Source organism: Panthera leo, chromosome A2 (assembly GCF_018350215.1).
Source record: "Panthera leo isolate Ple1 chromosome A2, P.leo_Ple1_pat1.1, whole genome shotgun sequence".
Taxonomy (NCBI): Eukaryota; Metazoa; Chordata; class Mammalia; order Carnivora; family Felidae; genus Panthera; species Panthera leo.
Window position 1 is genome coordinate 138,827,510 of NC_056680.1, and position 20,876 is coordinate 138,848,385.

At 38.4% G+C, this 20,876-nt stretch overlaps 1 protein-coding gene across 4 annotated transcripts in view; it reads right to left on the reverse strand.

Annotated features, from left to right (window-relative positions):
• CADPS2 (calcium dependent secretion activator 2) overlaps nt 1–20,876 on the reverse strand; it is a 534,192-nt gene that overhangs the window by 400,537 nt on the left and 112,779 nt on the right. For all 4 annotated transcript variants that reach the window (XM_042923255.1, XM_042923240.1, XM_042923248.1 and 1 more), the window contains exon 2: nt 13,383–13,496. In XM_042923255.1, coding sequence (XP_042779189.1) covers nt 13,383–13,496 — 114 coding nt within the window. The remainder of the gene's footprint in view (nt 1–13,382; nt 13,497–20,876) is intronic.

The window sequence follows — 20,876 nt, forward strand, 5'->3', positions numbered from 1 at the left end:
CGTAGGTGACAGCACATTCAAGTCTTCTTAGGTTTACTCTGTACAGAAGGGAGAACTTAGAAGGGTGATGTGGTTTCAGTCCTCCCTACTCCAAGCCAGTAAAGTTGGCCCAGGGTGATTTTAATCATCAACTGCTCATGTATCTATCCATCCAAACACACTGGAGTCTCTGAGGTCAAGGGACCTTGCTTATCCATCTTTGTATTTCCAAAGCATAAGACAGTACCTGATTAGCATTTCAATGTTTATTAGATGAGCTATTTCACTCAAAATTGATTACTTTATGTCTCTATGTTCTGTAGCATATATAAGCCATGGTTTCCTGTTCTGAAAGAGCTTTTAATTAGGAAGGAATACACATAATATGAATTAAGTGCTGAACTAGGCACAAAAAAAAAAAAAAAAAAAAAAAAAGGCAGGTACTTTTGGGAAAGCAATGCTCCAGGTAATAAATAGCTCACATCTAACACTGGGCTTGGCAATTTAATTATCAACAATCCTGGGAGGGAGATGCACTAGCACCGTTTTACAGATGAAGAAAATGAAGCAGCAAGGTTCAGTTCTAGGAGTCACACAGATAGGTGTTAAATCTGCAATCCCAGCACAGAAACAAAACACACTTTTGTCTGCCCACTTTCACCCCTTATGCTTACACCCTATTCCCTCTATATTGAAGTCTTCAAAAGCCCTCTAAGATTTCTAACCACTTTGGTAATAGATCTTTTTTGGCAGTCTAGTAAAGCCTATGAATCCCTTCTGAGGATAGTGCTTTTAAACAAATTCACAGGATTACAAAGAAAAGCAGTTTTACTGAAATACAGTTATAAAAAATATTTTAAAAGCCAATGTGTGGCAGGAAGTTTATATGCATCGTTAATAACTCATTAAGAAGATGCAATACAGAGGGCACCTGGGTGGCTCAGTCAGTTAAGTGTCCGACTTCAGCTCAGGTCATCATCTTGCAGTTCATGGGTTCAAGCCTCGTGTCAGGCTCTGTGCTGACAGCTCAGAGCCGGAGCCTGCTTCAGATTCTGTGTCTCCCTCTCTCTGCCCTCCCCCTGCTCACGTTCTCTCTTCTCTTGTGCTCAAAAATAAACATTAAAAAAAAAATTTTTTTAAGATGCAATAAGGTATTAAAAGTACTGTAGTTTCAGTGTAGCTCATGAATGTAAACAGTATTTCAAGATAGCTGCAATGAAATATGTGATAGGAAGAAACATGTATTTTGATTGGAGATAAAGCCACAGATAATAGCCAGTACTACTGTAGCTTGTTTTCTACATTCATAAGTAAATGCTAAGTTTCAGTTACAGATTAGCGAAAATAAAGGTGTAATGTTTTTCCATCTGAGATCAGATTCCCTGAATTCTATCCAGATTAAGAACCTCAGCTGTAGGGTGCCTGGGTGGCTCAGTCGGTGAAGCATCCAACTGTGGCTCAGATAGGTTCATGGGTTCCAGACCCACGTAGGGCTCTTTGCTGACAGCTCAGAGCCTGGAGCCTGCTTCGGATTCTGTGTCTATCTCGCTGCCCCTCTCCCGCTTGCATGGTCTGTCTTAAACAAATGGATATTAAAAAATATTTTTAAAAAAGATCCTCAGCTGTAAATTATAATTAATCAGCTTCTCTCTGGCATCTTTCTCTTTTAGCATTCTTCATGATCCTTCCTCTCATTACAGCTAGGAATGCTGACACTGTCTTTACCCTTAATGGAACAGCTAGTACTTTAGGAGCAAAGTAGCAAACACCTGGAGGGTACCTGCATAGCACCTCACACACAGTGAGTGGAAGGCTGAAGGATTATGGGATAAATGCATACAACTTTTATATTATCCCTTTGGCTAAAAATAGTAGGCACTTCCAAAGCAGCTGACAATTTTTTTCAAATAGTTATCCTTCATCAAGACACCAAATCTTCTTTCACCAGCTCAACTACTTTTAAATAAAACTCCCATCACAAACAGAGTTGTATGCAAAAGAATGCTCCTCTCTGTGATTTTTTTTCAATATATGAAATTTATTGTCAAATTGGTTTCCATACAACACCCAGTGCTCATCCCAAAAGGTGCCCTCCTCAATACCCATCATCCACCCTCCCCTCCCTCCCACCCCCATCAACCCTCAGTTTGTTCTCAGTTTTTAAGAGTCTCTTATGCTTTGGCTCTCTCCCACTCTAACCTTTTTTTTTTTCTTCCCCTCCCCCATGGGTTTCTGTTAAGTTTCTCAGGATCCACATAAGAGTGGACACATATGGTATCTGTCTTTCTCTGTATGGCTTATTTCACTTAGCATCACACTCTCCAGTTCCATCCACGTTGCTACAAAGGGCCATATTTCATTCTTTCTCATTGCCACATAGTACTCCATTGTGTATGGAGAATTAATTTCTTTATCCATTCATCAATTGATGGACACAATTTCTTTATCCATTCATCAGTTGATGGACATTTAGGCTCTTTCCATAATTCTCTGTGATCTTCTGAAAAGATCAGAAGAACCAGTACCTTCATGGACACTGAGGTTTTTTTGTTTTGTTTTAACTGTAAAGTGTTAAAGGATAAGGACTAGGTCTTCAGTGTGTTTTGTGGGGGTATCAAACAGGCCTTTCAATAAGTACTTTGAAAACAGTTAACAGAGGTATTAAAGTTATATGAGCTAAGAAACAGATGATCAATGGCAATCTTAGCTAGCCATTGTCTTGCATATTTTACCTGCTTAATACCTTATGCTTTTCAAGAGCATATTCTATTCATTTTTTAGGATAGAGAAAAACTTAGACATACCAAGGTGAGACCAGCCCCCCACTGGGACTATGCTAACAAGGGTATATGGGATTCCTCTCAAGATCTCACCCCTGAAACCAGTGAAAGACAAGGCTTTAAAAACAATTTCAGGGACATCTGGGTGGTTCAGTCAGTTAAGTGTCTGACTTCGGCTCAGGTCATGATCTCGAGGTTGATGAGTTCAAGCTCCACATTGGGCTCCATGCGGACAGCTCAGAGCCTGGATCCTGCTTCAGATTCTGTGTCTCCCTCTCTCTCTCTGTCCCTCCCTTAAAAATAAATAGAAGTTCAATGCTAAAAAGTTCTAATGAGTAAACCTGACAGAAGATAAGCAGAGGAAATGCATTCGACTTAAGAGTGACATTTAAGTAACCACAAAGCGTCTTGATGCTTTCAGGGTCAAAGCATCAGGGAAAGGGATTGTTTAACTCCTGAAACCTTTTGAAAATTGAAAAATGCTTCAGGCAATCAAAGAAATTAACTGTAGAATTAGAAAGAACTTTCTGATACCAAAAAACAATCCACATAAGATATAACTTGCTTGATTAGGTAAATCAAACCACAATAGTTTTTCAAAGATATGTTAACCTTAGGGTGACATAATTTAACAAATGACACTAAACAACTTCTCAAAGACACTTAAAGAGCATTTCCCTTAAAAAATGTGATCTGTGACCCAACAGCTCATCCATCACAAAGCACCAGCAGTGAGACCAGTCAGATTCTCTAAGCACTAATGTGGAATTTTCCCTGGAGGAGGATATGGCTTTGCTGACTTGCATTTTATTGACAGAACCGAGAGTGCCTGATAGAACGCATGATAGTTGGACCAACATAGGTCTAAATTCTTCCTGGATCATGATGTTAGGCCAAAGTAGAACATGCCTGTGGTGTGACTCAAAAATAATCACCTGATATGCTGTTTTGAAGGGACACAAGCACCCCAATGTTTACAGCAGCACTATCAACAATAGCCAAAGTATGGAAAGAGCCCAAATGTTCACTGATGGATGAATGGATAAAGAAGATGTGGTGTGTGTGTGTGTATGTATATGTATATATATACATACACACACACACACAATGGAGTATTACTTGGCAATCAAAAAGAATGAAATCTTGCCATTTGCAGCTATGTGGATGGAACAAGAGGGTATTATGCTAAGCAAAATTAGAGAAAGACAAGTATCATATGATGTCACTCATATGAGGACTTTAAGACACATAACAGATGAACCCAAGGGAAAGGAAGCAAAAATAATGTAAAAACAGGGAGGGGGACAAAACATAAGAGACTCTTAAACATGGAGAACAAACAGAAGGTTACTGGAGGGGTTGTGGGAGGGGGGAATGGGCTAGATGGGTAAGGAGCATTAAGGAATCTAGCCCTGAAACCACTGTTGCACTATATGCTAACTTGGATGTAAATTTTAAAAATTTAATAAAAAAAAAAAAAAAAAAAAAAGCACCTGAGATAGGGCAAAGCTCAAAAGTCTACCTTTGTCGTGTGGTAACCCTAAATGGAGAACTCTCACACTGGGTTTAGGGATTAGAGAATGCTGGCCTGAAGTAAGCCATAGGTACTTCTGTTCTTTGTGGCTACCTGGCTTGGATTAAATTTCCAAATCACCAGCCAAACTGGAAAGCTGCACTAGGTCTACTAACCCATAGCCCACGGTAAAGATACAATATCATCGTCTTAAAATGTAAAGAACATTAAGAGTTAAGAGATAAAGGTCTAACCGTGCCCTCTACCACAAATACGTTATATGAGCTTGAAAAACAAAGACAATTTCTTCTAAAAACATGTGAAGAGGAGGAAAATGGTCAAACCAGATTTGCTCCAAACATCACCTACCTTCAAACAACAAAATCATACAATCTATAGACTAACCCTTCTTCACCATGAAATGGATGCCATCAAGAAGGTAGGCAGGTCTACAAAACTCACCGACAGAGAGCATCAAGGAAGCTCCCCTGAACAGAAATAGGAATCTCAGACATGAAAACATTTTCCAGATTCTTACAGAATACTTAATTGAAAATGCCATCCTTAGAATTTAAGAAAATGTGATGTGAAATAAAATGGCTAATATCAAAAATAGCAAACTCAATGTGATCCGCAGAGCTCAATGCAAATTTAAAACCTCACTTCTCATTACCGGTTACTGGATTTCATCTGTGAATGTGCTGACCTTTTTTTACACCCTCCTGCCACAGGCTGCCAATCTTGGTTTACTCAGCAATCGTCAATTCCCTATGAAAAAATAGGCCTTTTCCATGGCATTATTTCACATTGTAAAAGATTTTGACAGGTCAAACATCCCTTGGAATATGAAAAGTAAATCTTTCTATCCCAAAGTAAAATGATAAAGAAACTTTCATCAAAATATTTAAATGCAGACCTGCTCAGCCTGCCTCTCCTTTTAGTTGGCACACACTAGACAAAGGAACACTCAGGCTGTACAGGTTAACTCTAAAATAACGACAGTAATTACATAAAACAAGACAAAAATGCACTAAAACGCTCTCAGTTTTCACAAACCATTAAATATCTATACTTTTAATATGTGACAATTTTATCATTGAGGTGAAGATGGGGGGGTCAAGTATCAAGGTCAGAGGTTAATAATCTCTATCCTCCAAACAGATCCCAGTCTTTCCATTGATCTTCATCTCCAGGGTTCTCATTCTAGTTCATAGGTCACTGTCACCTCTACCTGGACCACAACAGGCAACCCTTGAGGTCAACTTTTTAAAAAGCTCTACACAAAGTGTGGGGCTTGAACTCACAACCCTGAGATTAAATGTCCCATGCTCTACTGCCTGATCCAGCCAGGCACTCCTGCACTTAATTTTTACGTAACAGGAACACATACCCCAATTCCCATGGAAGAAGCAGGCCGAAGTTCCTTGGTGTTCTGGACGAGAAAGATCGTTTTGCTTTGTCTTAATGTGTTTATCTAAGAATTCAAAACTATGGCTCAGGTATTTGTCTGAGGACAATAGTATCAAGCCATGCTCCTCTATTTGTTCTTTTCATTTTGGAGATGTAAGCACACAGGACAAAGAAAGGAAAAGTAGCAAGACACAAATTACCCTTCAGGGACTTGTGCAATTAGAGGCAGTCTGAGATCATCTTCCCCCTTCAGGCACGGCAGTGACAGGAGTTACACCAATATTAGCTACTGACAGAGCAAAGAAAGGCAGTAGCTGGAAGTATGATGGAAAGCACGGTCACAAGTAATTTTTGAACAAGGAAATCCAAAGCTAACAAAATAGGGTACAGGTTCTACTCTGTATGTGAACAGGTCTTTCATTCCACCAGAACAGGAAATGAATCACTACTGGAGGTAAGGAAACGGGCAAAAAAAAAAAAAAAAAGATAAATGACCACAGCATAACAAAGGATTAATAGTTTTCTTGCTGTATAAAAAACACCCATAAACTCAGTATTTGACAGAATATCCAAATGGAAAAATGGACAAAGGATATGAACAAGTAATTCAAGAAATATGAATGACCAATAGAGACTGTCAAAACCACACTAGTAAAACAGAAATAAGCGAACCAAATAGTTGGCATTTATTTTACGGTAATACCAAGTGTGAAGGAAAAAACCGGCACTCTCTGGGTGCCCGGGTGGCTCCGTCTGTTAAGCGCCCGACTTTGGCTCAGGTCCATGATCTCACAGTTCATCTGTTCGAGCCGCGTGTTGGGCTCTGTGCTGACAGCTCAGAGTCTAGAACCTGCTTCAGATTCTGTGTCTCCCTCTTTCTGCACCTTGCCTGCTTGTATGCACTCTCAAAAACAAACATTTTTAGGGGTGCCTGGGTGGCTCAGTCGGTTGGGCATCCGACTTCAGCTCAGGTCATGATCTCACAGTCTGTGAGTTTGAGCCCCGTGTCGGGCTGTGCTGACAGCTCAGAGCCTGGAGCCTGCTTCAGATTCTGTGTCTTCCTCTCTCTCTGCCCCTCCCCTGCTCATGCTCTTTCTCTGTCTCAAAAATAAACAAACACATTAAAAATAAACATTTTTAAAAAATGAGGCTCTCATTGTTTTTATCGTAAGTTGTTACTACTTTTGAGGGCAATTTAGTAACTGGTATGAAGAGTAAACAATGCTCATTTCAGATCATCCCGTAATACCACCTGCAGAAATTTATCAAAAATAAATGAGTATGAATGACCATTTCAGTACTTTAATAGCTAAAAATGGGAAAAGTTGGAACATCTATTAAGAAAATTAAAAGATACATGGGTTTTATTTTTATCAATGGTGTATGTATTATGCACCTATTTAAAACCATGTTTATGGTGAACATTTGCTGTTAAAGGATGCTCATGACAGGGGTGCCTGGGTGGCTCAGTCAGTTAAGCATTCGACGACCGATGACTCGCAGTTTCAGCTCAGTTCATGATCTCACAGTTCATGAGTTTGAGCCCCGCACTGTGCTCCATGCTGTCAGCATGGAGCCTGCTTGGTATCCTCTCTCCCCTTCATTGCCTCCCCAACTCCCTCTCAAACTTAAAAAAAAAAAAAAAAAAAAAAAAAAAAAAAATACTCTTGACATAGTAGTACATAAGGAAATTCAAATGATCCCAGTTTCTTATGTATAAAAGAGAAACGCTAAACTGTTGAAAGGAGTTATTTACAGGTTTTGCAATTATAGGTGATTATTTTTCTTTTTTTTTAAAATAGTACTATATTTTTTTACAACAGTTTTAGGATAGCAAATTTTCCTGTTTAGTTTTTAATTCTCTAACATTAACATGTATTACTTCTACTCACAAGTGTTCTTCAATAAAGTAGACATTTTCTGAATCCAAGAATTTAAAAATGCATTTTAAATAAAAGTATGCAATAAAAGGGCGAAAATTAGAGCTCACTATATTTTGAGATGAAAGTAATTTTTCATTTTATATGAAATTTGAAATTTAAGTTAGTGAAAGAATTTTCATTTTTTCTTATTAGCAAGTAGAAATTCTGGAGAGCACATGGTGGTGGTCGTGATGGTGGGGGCAAGACTAACGTCAATATATTTTTGGCAATTTTTAAACACTAAACGCCCCTGTAACCCTCGTCCATTCTTCAGAACCAGAAGAGAACATAAACAAGTGGAAGTAATAGAAAAAATCACACCCTTTCTGAAAAGTTGTGAAGAAAACCAACCCACAAAGAAAAGCTCCAACATCTTGGTTTTTGTTTTTTTTTTTTTACCTTCTCCCACACTAACAGAACTTGAAAGCTTGTTGGGCTGAAAGCAAGTAGTAAGCAATTGTATACTCTTGGAAATTTCTGAGAAAAGCCATTTACTTTCCCACATATCTGTTATAAATCACACTGTCATTGGTTGTATTTGGATAAAGTCCACTTGAGTCTTGTGAAACAAGCATATATCTGATGGGAAGAAAAAGTTGGAAAGTTTTATGTTGTAATAAAACTTATGTTTCCCCATTCCCAGAATCAGCTGAAGTTTCCTAAATTGAAAAGCAAAACGCAAAAAAAAAAAAAAAAAAAAGGCAAGAAAAAACAAATACATAGACTTAATATCCATTTATGCTTTCCTCCAGACAATAAGTTACCTGCAGCAGTTAAAAAAATTAAATACGAAAAAACAACAAAACAAAAAACTTGAAAGGAAGAAAATTTCAATTAAAAAAAGCACGGTAGAATCTAACAACCATTAGCAATGACGAAATTATCAAGAGAATAACTGCTAACTTTTATTAAGTAGCTATATACACTACCTGCCATTTTCCTCTTTTCCCGTTCTGGTCCCTCTGTACCATATGGCTGCCTCATTAGGTGGTTTAGATGCCTGGATACAGTTTTCTAATTATGCTTAGCTTTATGGTGAGAAAGACTGGTGCGATTTCAAAAACAGACTTACTCTTAGTACTTTATAGGCCAGTATTTAAGCCAAACTTAAGACATCTTATTAAAATCCATGTGATAAAAATTATGTTGTCCAATAGGAATCATTACGTTCAAAATATATAATTCTGTGTAAGCGACATACTGAATAGTATTCATGGTATTTATTAAAACAAAGACCTGAAGAAGCACACCCAAGAGGGCACCACATAAAATACCAAATCCCAATCCTGTCGTGATCTAGTTGAAAGAAATTATCTTTTAAAGTAATGAATGTACCTTGAAGAAATGTGTATTTTGAGTCATATTAAGATCCAGTTGCTAATAAGTAATGCAAACCAAATATCTGAAGTTACAAGCAAAACAAAAACCAGGCAGGTAACTCTGGTCTTTAAAAAAAAATTAAAAATTAAAAATTAAAAAAAAGATATACAACCAAGCTGGAAAAGATGCCATAAAATCACTAAATAGCATTTATGAAACTAAAAAAATAAAAATAAAGTCAGTAGCATACAGACTTTGGGAGAACTTTGGTTCACAAAGTATGAAGATGTACTATCAGTTTTATCGGTAATACACATTTATTAGGGTTTTTCATGCCTCTCATACTTAGAAATGGCCATTGCAGCTAAAGGCTACAGAACCTAATAAATGAGAAAATTACTACTGATAAGATTAGTAGTTGAAAACAGTTATATATAGCAAATAACAAAGTATCTCTGAAAACAGACCTCAAAGGATGTGAGAAGCCAAAACATAGATCATAGAATCATAGAATACTAAGTTAGAACATGAAAATTCAACCAGACTTCTAAACTATCTGCAATCTGTTTTTTGGGGTTTTTTTATTGGTTTTTGAGAGAGAGAGCATGAGCAGAAGAGGGGCAGAGAGAGGGAGACACAGAATCCAAAGCAGACTCCAGGCTCTGAGCTGGACCATGAGATAATGACTTACAGTCAGAAGCTTAACCAACTGAGCGACCCAGGTGCCGAAGTAATTGCAACCTCTGAAGAACAAATCATGAATGAGAACATTTATAATCAAAACAAATTCCATCGCAATACTGGAACAATACTCTTAGAAAAATACTGCTGTGCGGGAAAATAAACAATTTCTACATAGAGAAATAGGTGCTACGATACTCCTACACTTAGCCAACAAATAACTGCTGAATGCATTTGTGTTCTACACACTGGGGATACAATGATGACCAGGACAAAAACAGATCCTTCAGGAAACACCTATTCTAGTAGTTCTAAGATCTAGTTCAACATGTTTCTCAAAATACAGTGAATTAAAATCTACTTCTAAAAAGCTTTAGGGGAGGGGTGCCTGGGGGGCTCAGTCTGTTGAGTATCCATTTTCAGCTCAAGTCACAATCTCAAGGGTTTGTGGGTTCAAGCCCCACTTGGGGCTCTGTACTGACAGCTCGGAGCCTGCTTCGGATTCTGTGTCTCCCTCTCTCTGCCCCTCCCCCACTCATGATGTGTGTGTCTCCATCTCTCAAAAATGAATAAATGTTTAAAAAAAAAAAAACTTTAGGGGAGGGGCAACTGGGCAGCTCAGTTGGTTAAGCATCTGGCTTTGGATTTTGGCTCAGGTCATGATCTCATGGTTCGTGAGAGAGCCCTGCCTAGGGCTCAACACTGACAGCTCAGAACCTGCTTGGGATTCTCTCTCTGCACCCCGCTCATCTCTGCCCCTCCCCCACTTACACTGTCTCATGCTCAAAAAAAGAAAAAAGCTTTAATGGAAAGAGAGGTTTTAGTTGTGCTACTAATTAGCAATACAGATTTTGACACTTGTCAGTTTCATCTCTAAAATGAGATGAAGTCTGTTTAAAAGGTTTACTCAAGAATAAAAATATTTTTGGGGAGTGCCTGGGTAGCTCAGTCGGTGAGATGTCTGACTTCAGCTCAGGTCATGATCTCACAGTTCTGAGTTTGAGCCCCGCGTCTGGCTCTGTGCTGACAGCTCAGAGCCTGGTGCCTGCTTCAGCTTCTGTGTCTCCCTCTCTCTGCCCCTCCCCTGCTCACGCTCTGTCTCTGCCTCAAAAATAAAGAAAAACGTTAAAAAAAAATAAAGTATTTTTTGAAGTGCTTCACACATACTACCTGACACAGGTATATTCAAAATGGCAACCGTGAAACAGCTCTATCAGAATGTGTCTGAACATCTAGGTTCAGGTTTAACTCAGATGCTTACCAGACAAGCCCTATAACATCTGTGAGATTTAGTTTCCAACCTCTCATTTGTGGGTAATATGTGTACTCTTTACTAGAGACACTGGAAGAAAAAAATTAGGGATTTTTATTGAGCCATAAAAAATACCTCATAAAGGTACCAGAGGCTACCAGCACTGTTTTTTTTGCCATATTTACCCAACAAAATACCCCTGTTGAAGAGTTTAAATACCAACTGTGTGCCACCTTGAGAATAACTGCCAAATGTAAATCGGGAATGCAGCCTCCATAAACACGATTAATATCACCAATCTTAACACGGCTTTGAGAGTTGCACAAAGGCAAGGTGGATACAGTCTCACGCTGGCTAGAAATAGTATCCAGAAGACTAGAAAATGCTTGGTCACCCAGTCCAACCACCTCTTCAGTTCTTGCGACTCTTTTTGCAACAATCCCAGCAAATCATCATCTAATTCCATTGTTTAGAAACCTACCAACTGCAGGAGAACAACCTGAGGAGCTTTGGTAAGGACAGATTCTGAAATTCTGACTCTCAAAGTCCAGGGCAAAGTTCCAGGACCGGTTTGTGCAATATGGCTCCCAAGTGATGTGCAAGTGTAGCCAGAATCTAGCCTCTGGTGATGCTGCTCTCACCAGCCATTGTGCATTTGGGGCGTGCAACAAAACTCTGATGTTAGGTTGGAATCTCCCCACTTCAGTTTCCACCTTAGGCTAGTTTTACTGTTGGCTCCACAGACACCTAATCCATCTCCTGACTAAACATTTCTCACTTCTTGAAACAACCTACATGTGCTATGTTCCAAACATGATAACCCTAAATTTGTCCACATCTTTATACAGGACACCAAGAGAACAAAATCTCCATGTAGGATACAATGAGGACACATTTTCATTACAATTCAATCTCTCCAGTGTCACAGCTTAAGTGTGCCTCTTGTCAAAGTGTGACCATATCACATTATGCTTTTTAATGTGCTTAATAACTTATTTTGGAATATACTTACTTTGGAATAATCTCAGATTTACATGCAAATTGCAGATATAGTACTGCAAGCTCTCACACACTCCCCTCACCCAGACTCAGTTTTTCCTAATGTTAACATAGCCAGTGGCCACAGTGCATTTCCCCAAACCAAACATGAGCCGGTTGATTTTTTAAATTACATTAAAAAAAAATTTTTAATGTTTGTTTATTCTTGAGACAGAGCACAAATGGGAGAGTGGCAGTGAGAAAGGGATTCACGGAATCCAAAGCAGGCTCCAGGGTCCAAGCCATCAGCACAGAGCCTGACGTGGGGCTCGAACCCACAAACCGTGAGATCATGACATGAGCCGAAGTCGGACACTCAACCAACTGAGCCACCCAGGCACCCCGTTTTTGTTTTTGTTTCTTTTTTAACACAAATTACTTTCCAGAACCTCCATTTCCTTCATCCTGAACACAGACCTTTGGCTCTTCTTTCATTACACGAGGCTACCACTACAGGTCCTTATATTTCATATATACTTTATTTATTTATATATTTCATGTATCCTATACTTTAAGATATTTTGAGTCGAGATCCAGTTGGACACGTCATTGCTGTCATGAGATCCATGCCATACACACATTTGGTAAGCAAGACTTCCACACGTTCATACAACTCAACAAGGCCAACTCTTGGGCTAATACAAACCTCCCTCAGGTGGCATGAGGGACCTCCGAACGCCTACCATCAGTAAATGACAAATCCAACCAAATGTCTGTACATCCAGTGATTTTTCATGCAAAGATATTCCCTGCATCAGGCAAGTTCTGACCTACTGCATCCCCACATTTTCCTTTTACTAGTTCGCATGTTCTGCTTCTACAGCTAAAGATTTCGACTGTCCACACAGTAAAAGGAATGCATCCCCACCCCCCACCAATGACTCTGAAATGCTTAGGATAAAAAGGGGTTTCTCTAAATTTAATATCTACTGGCAACTCACTGAAGCAGTTAATGACCATGTGTGAAAACTGGTGCTCATAGGAAATCCACAGAGAATTCCTGATGAATCACAAACTAAAATCAGAACAAATAAGCAAGGTGGTATTGGTAGTATTATTCCTCCAGGAAGAAAAAAGAATTCAATTTATCTTATTGAAATTAGTCCCAGCCTTAATTATAAAGCTTAGGGCACACAATGGTACAAGATAGTAATTTACTATTAAAATTCTGATTAAAAAGGATAATTTAGACATGTGGACCCAAAGATAGCTATACTCACCTGTATCAATCACTGCCAGAAGATTTTTCTAAACAGTTTACTTCTCCTGAAAAGATGTGAATAATTTCCAATTCTGTTTATCTCTCCAAGCCAGGTTGTGGAATTAGAGTTTTTAAATTGTAAAATAAATTTGACAATGCTTTCAGGAAAGGTTGCAAACTCACAGCCTTCCTATCATACCAGTGAGTTCCTTAAAATAGGAAAGCCACTTTTAAAAATCTTTTTAAGAAGCATCAAAATATCAAAAACAAAGCTCTTTAAACTTACCTCATAGTAACTCCGAACTGCATTGCAAAATGCTTCATCAGCCACAATTTGAGTTTCTCCGTTGAGGAAGGCCTGGAACCTTTCTTTCAGTAACTGCAATTGTTGCTTGTTAAGCTAGAAGAAAAAGAGGGAATTAGCTGAAAAATCAGCCAATCTGAGAAATGTGACAATTCATAAAAATTTTAAAAGCCAGAAGTTAGATCTGACACCTAGAATTAGCTTTATGTTTAAAAAAAAAAAAAAAAAAAAAAAGCTAACTCCTACTACTTATACTATGGCTCAATTTTAAAACATTTCCAATTCACTTCCCCATACTCTGGAATCCTAACATTGCAATGCAATACAAGTTTCTGTGCCAGATGGAGCTCCTAGGTTTACTACCCTGGTCTCTTTGTAGAAACAGGTAAAATCTAAAATTCGGATGAGAAATGAACTGTTGTGCAAAATTGCCAGCTGTCCTGAGCACAGAGAGCAGAGAGAATGAGGGTCCTTGCAAGTGAGTGAACAACAGCCACCTTAGATGAAGACTAACTGGAAGACTGCAAAGGACAGAGGACGCTGAGAAAGTATCCTCTGGAAAGAACATCTTTTGGATGGCACAAATTTGAATTCCATGAACATATCTCAATGCTTGAGGGGAGATAAAGAATTGATTGGAAGACAAATCCAGAGAACAGAGAGGCAACAGGCAGACAGAGCATGCCTTATAGAAGCATACCAAGCAAGAGCTATACACCACGGAGGGGAGTTCAAGTTCACAACCAGATTTCCTCACCCTGGGTCTGGCTGCCATAATGATTACTAAAGGTGTGTGGGACATGAACCATGACTTACCAACTATGTCCTATAGTCATCAGTGACGAGCAGAGTCAGCTGTTTGTAGGGCTCAAGGCAATAGGAGACTCAGGAGCCTGTTATTAAAAATTGAAGGATTTCAAGACAGTAGTAACAGCACCTTCCACCAAGCATGGGCCCTCTGAAGCATGGAGCCCTGTGCAACTGCCCCTGAAGCCAGCCCGGAATACAGGGCACAGACTTCACTAGAGGTGGGGCACAGTAGGTCCCACAGCAGTTGAAAATGCTTACCTGCTGAAAGAACAGTCTTGCAGGAAAAAAAAACAAAAAAACAAAACCCACAATGCCAACATACATAAGGAACAGGAAAAAGTGATCTTTCCATTTCATTCATTCCTCATCAGACTATTAAAGAACTCATTCCAGTTCTGGATTCTACAGAGAGATATGAAACATTTGGAAATATGCTAAAGATAAAATGATTAAAAAAGGATTAGGAAGGAAGGTTAAATAAACTGCAATGATTTGGCTTCCAAAAGAAGGCTGATGTGCCCTAAGTTTAAATCTGTTCAAAAGGCTTATTAAGATGCCATTCCAATAGGAAAGACAAGCGCTTTCAAAAGAAAGTGGGTTTTATTCAGGAATCTAACAAATAAGACAGTTTCTAGAGAAAACGCTGCTGGTAGTGACAGACTTACACAGAAATGTCCTATTGTACCCCAGCGTAAGAAACCTCTTGCCCCGAGCAGCAGAGAAGAAATACCACTCCATTTTTTTTTAACCTTATCTCCTTCATTTTAGGGAAAGCTAAACCAAGCTCAAATGCAGAACTATCACCATTATATTACACTTTCCGCTTTATAACATAAGGAAAATCAAAGCAGGGACCTTTTTATGTGTAAGTACTGGCAAGGCAAATGGAGTCCACGACTTTAGCTCTTGAAGCATGGCTCACACAAAAGGACCAGATGGAAACAGGACAGCAGTTGTTGAGAGCACATTAGCTGCCAAGCCCACGAACTGCCAGCAAGGGCTTCAACTTGCAAACCAAGTGTCCAGGTAACACAATGAACATGGAAAAATGTGCAAGTGACAACGAACTGGAAGAGATCTTACTGAGCTCCCCATCTCCCCTCATCTCCCATCGCCCTCATTTGAGATATATATATTTTATGTATTTTATACATTTATACACACACATTTTATATATATATATATATATATATGTATATATATATACATATATATATATATATAAAGTAAATAGCTTTCAAAAACTGGAGACTTCTTCATTCAATTGTCTTATCAGATGCATTTTGTTCTTTACAGTGTTTATTGTGCCATTGTACCAATGAGTTACTTCTTTTGGGGGATTAGGGCATGGAAAATTCGTGAATACCAATTAGGTACATGATATCTGAGAAAACAGTCTTCTTAGAAACTCCAACACTGTTGGTATAGTTCATAAACAGGCCAGAGGCATCTAGCTAAATATCCAACTTCAACTTTTTTAACAATTACTGCAGTTACATTTAAGACCTAAAATGACAGCCACCATTACAGTAATATATATAAAAAAAAAAAAAAAAGTCAATAAAGTACTTTTTTAGTATAGAAGTCTCTATTTCCACAAAAGATACGGAGGGGAAAAAAGGAAATTACATTTAAAATCTAGCAGCAGGGATAGCTGTTTAGAAAGCAGAGTTCCCTAAAACCTATTTGCATTATCAAAATAAATATTACGCATCAACAGATAAAGACTAATGGAATAAACCAAAGAATTAGGTCTAAGTACACTCAAAAATGTACTATAAAATATCTTTATAGCACAAGTCAGAAGTAAAAAATGGTCTATTTAATGAATGGGGTTAAAATAAGTGGGTAGCCAAACAGAAAAAAATTAAATTGTATCATCACACACACTGTTACAGTCCAAATGAATTAAACTTTTAACATGAAAACGTAGAAGTGCATGAAGAAGAAAATTCTTTTAAACACTAGCATGTGAAAAGATCTTTCTAACCATGAATGCAAATCTGCAAGTCATAAATTTAATTACAAATACACTAAACATAAATTCTCCATGGCAAAAAGATCATAGGCAAAAAAGTTAGAAAAAGACCAATGAGGGGTGAGGAAAATACATGTAACTCCTATCTTAAAGAGCTAATTTCCAAACACAGATCCCAGACACTGTAAGAATCTGACAACAGAGAAACAGACCAAACGGATATATCCAGAGAAATGACTCTTAAGCTATGAAAAAGCATGCCTAACTTCATTCATAATAAGTAAAATGCAAATTAGATCTACATGACAGAGGAAGGATTCTGGGAAGATGGTGGAGTGGGAAGCACCAGAAATCTCTCCCACCTAGCCTACAATTGCATTGGCAGTTTCTGTCTGATATAAATATTTTGGAATTCTGGAGTCTACTGAGGGCTTGCAACTTACAGGGGAAGACTTGAATGTAAATTGTGGTTAATTCGGGCCAATTTTAGCTTCTAGCACAGTAGCAGCTGGTCATCCCCCACCCCTCCACTCAGTGGCAGCAAAAAGCAGAAAAAAGCTAACAACCCAAATTTTCATAAATAGAGGGCTAATAAATGCTACATCCAAACAGTGGCAATACTATTTGCTCTATAAAAAGAAAAAAGTTCTCTTCTGTATGGATATGAAAAGATCTGCAAAATATCTTGGGGGAAGGAAGCTAGTTATAGAACAGGGTATAAAAATAAGCCACCACTCCCATTGAAAAGGGGCAAAATTAGAACACGCATGTGAATATGTTTCCACACGCAGATGGAAACTAGAGAAGGATGGCTATGAGCACTGGACAGATGGAAAATAAGTAAAAAAGACTTTTCAACCTATACTGCTATATTTATTTTAGATTTTAACTCATAGGACTCTTCACTCAAATTTTAATTTAGATTTAAAATAAGCTATGAGAGCAACTTTCCACATGTTTTAACACAGAACAATTACGATCCATTGCATATAGTTTAGATCTCATCATCCTGCAGGGAGACTGGACAACAGATGACCTGATTTTTCAGTTCTCCTTTCAAGTGAAAGATTTGAACTTGACAGTCCCACTTTTTTTGTTGTTGTTGATTTTGGGTTTTGTTTTTTTTTTTTTTTGTAGTAACATCTCTAGACCAGGAAAAAAAAAAAAACAAAACAACAACAAACTCAGAATAAAACTGTAGCAGTCATCTTATTTAATATTCTGATCAACTGATCAATGCGTTAAACTTTACAAAATCCCTATGAAGTCATCTCTCAGCCTCCCTTGGAGTCTATTAAAGCTAACACACACCTTCATTGCCTCACAATGAAGCCTATACAAATTTTCAAGAATTGAAACTTGCTTCCCTTCCCTTAGGACTTTCACACAATCCTAGTTCTAGCACCAAGACAAAACTGACTAAACATTACTTTCTTCAACATAGCTGTTCAGGAACTGGAAAACAGGTACTGGCTTATTTGTGAGTCTTTGCCTTTCCAGGATAAAGTCTGCCAGTTCCCCAACATCCTAAAGGTTTCTTCATAAATTAAACATTCAACCATTAAATAGAAGTTCGTTACAGGTAAGTATAAAAAAAGCACATTGGAAGATGTAACATACAAACGGAGCTCATAACAATAGTAATGTCCGTCTTAAAAGTACTGAGTCAACTGATCATAATTCTCCTAAGACAGTGTGGGCAACACAGAAGGGGGGGACCACTTCCCACATTCTAATCACTCTTAATTCAAACCAAAAACAAATGAACTCTTCTTGGCAGTCACATCAACTGACTCACATCACGCTTATAAACAAAAATTTCTATAACATTCTTACCTGCGTTTCATTAAGCCATGTTTCATCTTGCTAGATTTGGTCTACTATTCCAGTTGATTAATATTTTATTAGGATTCTAATTCCTTCACCCAATGACCAAATAACACTCCTGGCTTTATGTCCACTAACATAAGGTGGTAGCTGTAGTCTTCAACTGGGGGAGTCATTTTAAGAAACCTTCAGCTGAGGATTAAGAAACAGGAAACTTGTCATTACATGGATTCACCCAAGTTTGACACAATCGATTAACATTCTTCAGGGTAGCTGACTTTATTAGGATTCATCCTATATTTTAGTTTTGTCCATGTACTGCCTTCACAAGAGTATACTTACCAATGAATGCATAACGTTTTTCAAATAGAGAAAACTCTGATGCAAAAATTACCCAACGGGAATTTTTAGAGAGCTTTTTATATGAAATTAAATTGCAGAAACTAGAACATAAATATCCTTGCAAATATCTAAATACAGCCAAGAGATTAGGCTTATAAACAGAACATTCTGAATACTGACAGCAAAAGCTAAGTTTTACGACTTCTGGCTGGCAGTGATAATTTATCCATAACAACTGCCACAGAAAAAACAATTTTCAAAGTTCAGATATGTTTTATGTTTCTTAGGTGTTTTTTTCCTTCATTTTCAAATTAGATTCTAGCATTTTCATTCTAAGTCATGACCAACTGAAGACTTACATCAACATCTTGACTATAGCAGGAAACCAGCCATTTATGTTAGTCAGGAATTTGGGAATCCAGCAAGCACTGCTGTGCAAAGCCTGTCCTGACCTGTGCTCCCCCATCAAGAGCCTTCACACTCATGGTGGGGCTGTGTGACATCCACGTAAAAGTGACCACAGATTCCAAAGCAAAGTGGCAGGTGACTAGTGGGTATGGTACCTCCTCTAGGATTGGAGAATGGGTCACGGTGTATGCATACCTCGAAGAGATACTAACAAATATTTTTCAAGAAAATGAAAGGATTTACTCCAGGCACAGATGGCCTCTGAAATACACAAGCATAGCTTTAATGCCTATTAGTGAGCTATACTAAAAGATATTAGCAGAAAAAGACTGAAGTAGAGACGCTATTTTCATTTTTCCCTCCCTACCAACATTCTGGCAGTCAAAAAGATCTACACAAAACCATTGGGGCGAGGCGCCTAGGGTGACTCAGTCAGATAAGCATCCCACTCTTGGTTTTCGCTCAGGTCGTGGTCAGGTCCTGAGATCCACCACAGTGTCAGGGTCTGCGCTGGACATGGAGTCTGCATGAGATTTGATCTCCCTGTTCCTCTGCCCCTCCCCCACTCGTATGCACACTCTCTCTCCAAAAAAAAAAAAAAAAAAAAGACACTATTAGGGCAAAATAATCCACACCTTCCATGTTTCCAAAACCACAAACCTCTCCAAACTGCCTATCAGTAGAAAAACAGAGGGACCGTGGCCAGGTCTCATAAGTTATAAAGCCCGTGGAAGGCACTGCTGTTAGTTTCCTAGCCAAATAACTTTTCTTGCCCCCTTCTGTAAGCACAGATATTTGGAACAGTGAATACTCCTAGCTAAGACTACAAACAACAGCTTCATCTAGTATTTCCAAGTTAAGGCCTAAGAGATGTAAGCAAGTGTGTGCAACTTGCAGGAGACCCTAAAAGGTAGCTGAAAAGCCAATTTTGATCTCTTTCTCTCCTCTTTTCCTACTGACTGGAATTTGAGGTGTTTGCAGTAACTCTCAGGTTGGCCCATAGAAATGGTGGAAGATAGAAAGAGCCTGATGCCCTTTTTGATGTGGAAGAGCCACTGTAACCCTGGACCATCTACACCCCAATTTCCTTTACGTAAAAGAGAAATAAGCCTCCTCTATATACCGATCACTCTTATTAGGAGTTCATTATCAATATAGCAATGAACCAAATCCTAACTGATACAAATCCCAGTGAGATACCCAACCAGGGTGAAAATGCCATCCCTTGCTGGTAAGGTTATCTTAGTTCTGAAATAGAATATTCATTCCATATGTTATTTTATGTAAAAACAAACAAACAACAAAAAACCATCTAGTAAACTTCACCCAATGAACAGTGAAGCCTAGGGTTTAAGTGCCTGATGGAGGCTAAAAATAAAGCTATCTGCCAGACTGAATTCTATTGTCCCACAGTACTGAAAGTGGGTATTAAAAAGCCCCAAATCTGCAAACACTGCTTTAAAACATTTTATAATGAAATGTATACAGTCATGAGTAGAAAAAGCAAAATCCCTCTGAATAGACAGGCTGCAGGCTAGTCTTAGCCACTAAGTGAACTACTTCTATCCCCATTCTCACTGGCCTCCTAAGTCAAATTCAAGCCTCAGCAAAATTACATGCCATGATGGGATTGGAGGGTGTAGGGGGATACTAGTAAATACTGGACCTAGACAAGTTAAATCCATGAATTCCATCAATTTCCTTGCTGCACTAAACACATTCCACACGTGTCTCATTCAATCTTCCTTAGTCTCCTATAAAGTGTTCATCTTCATTTTATACATGAGGAAATTAAGCTCAAAGAAGTTAAGCACTTTGCCTAACTTCACATCTGATAAAGGGGCAGGGGAAGAATGTAAACCAGTATCCTGGTCTAAAGCCTATATTCTTTCTAATCACCATACTACTGTTTTTGCTCACTCTCCACACCCCCCCAACCCCCAACCAGTTAAGAGGTGTTTATCACTGTCCATTGTGTCACAGATAGCTTGTATGTTTTCTTTTGCTTATTAAAGTCTCCCCACTAGAATAAAATCCACATCGGGATAAGAACATGATTTTAACACATAGGACATGCTCTTTTTTTTTTTAAGAATGAACAAATGAACAAA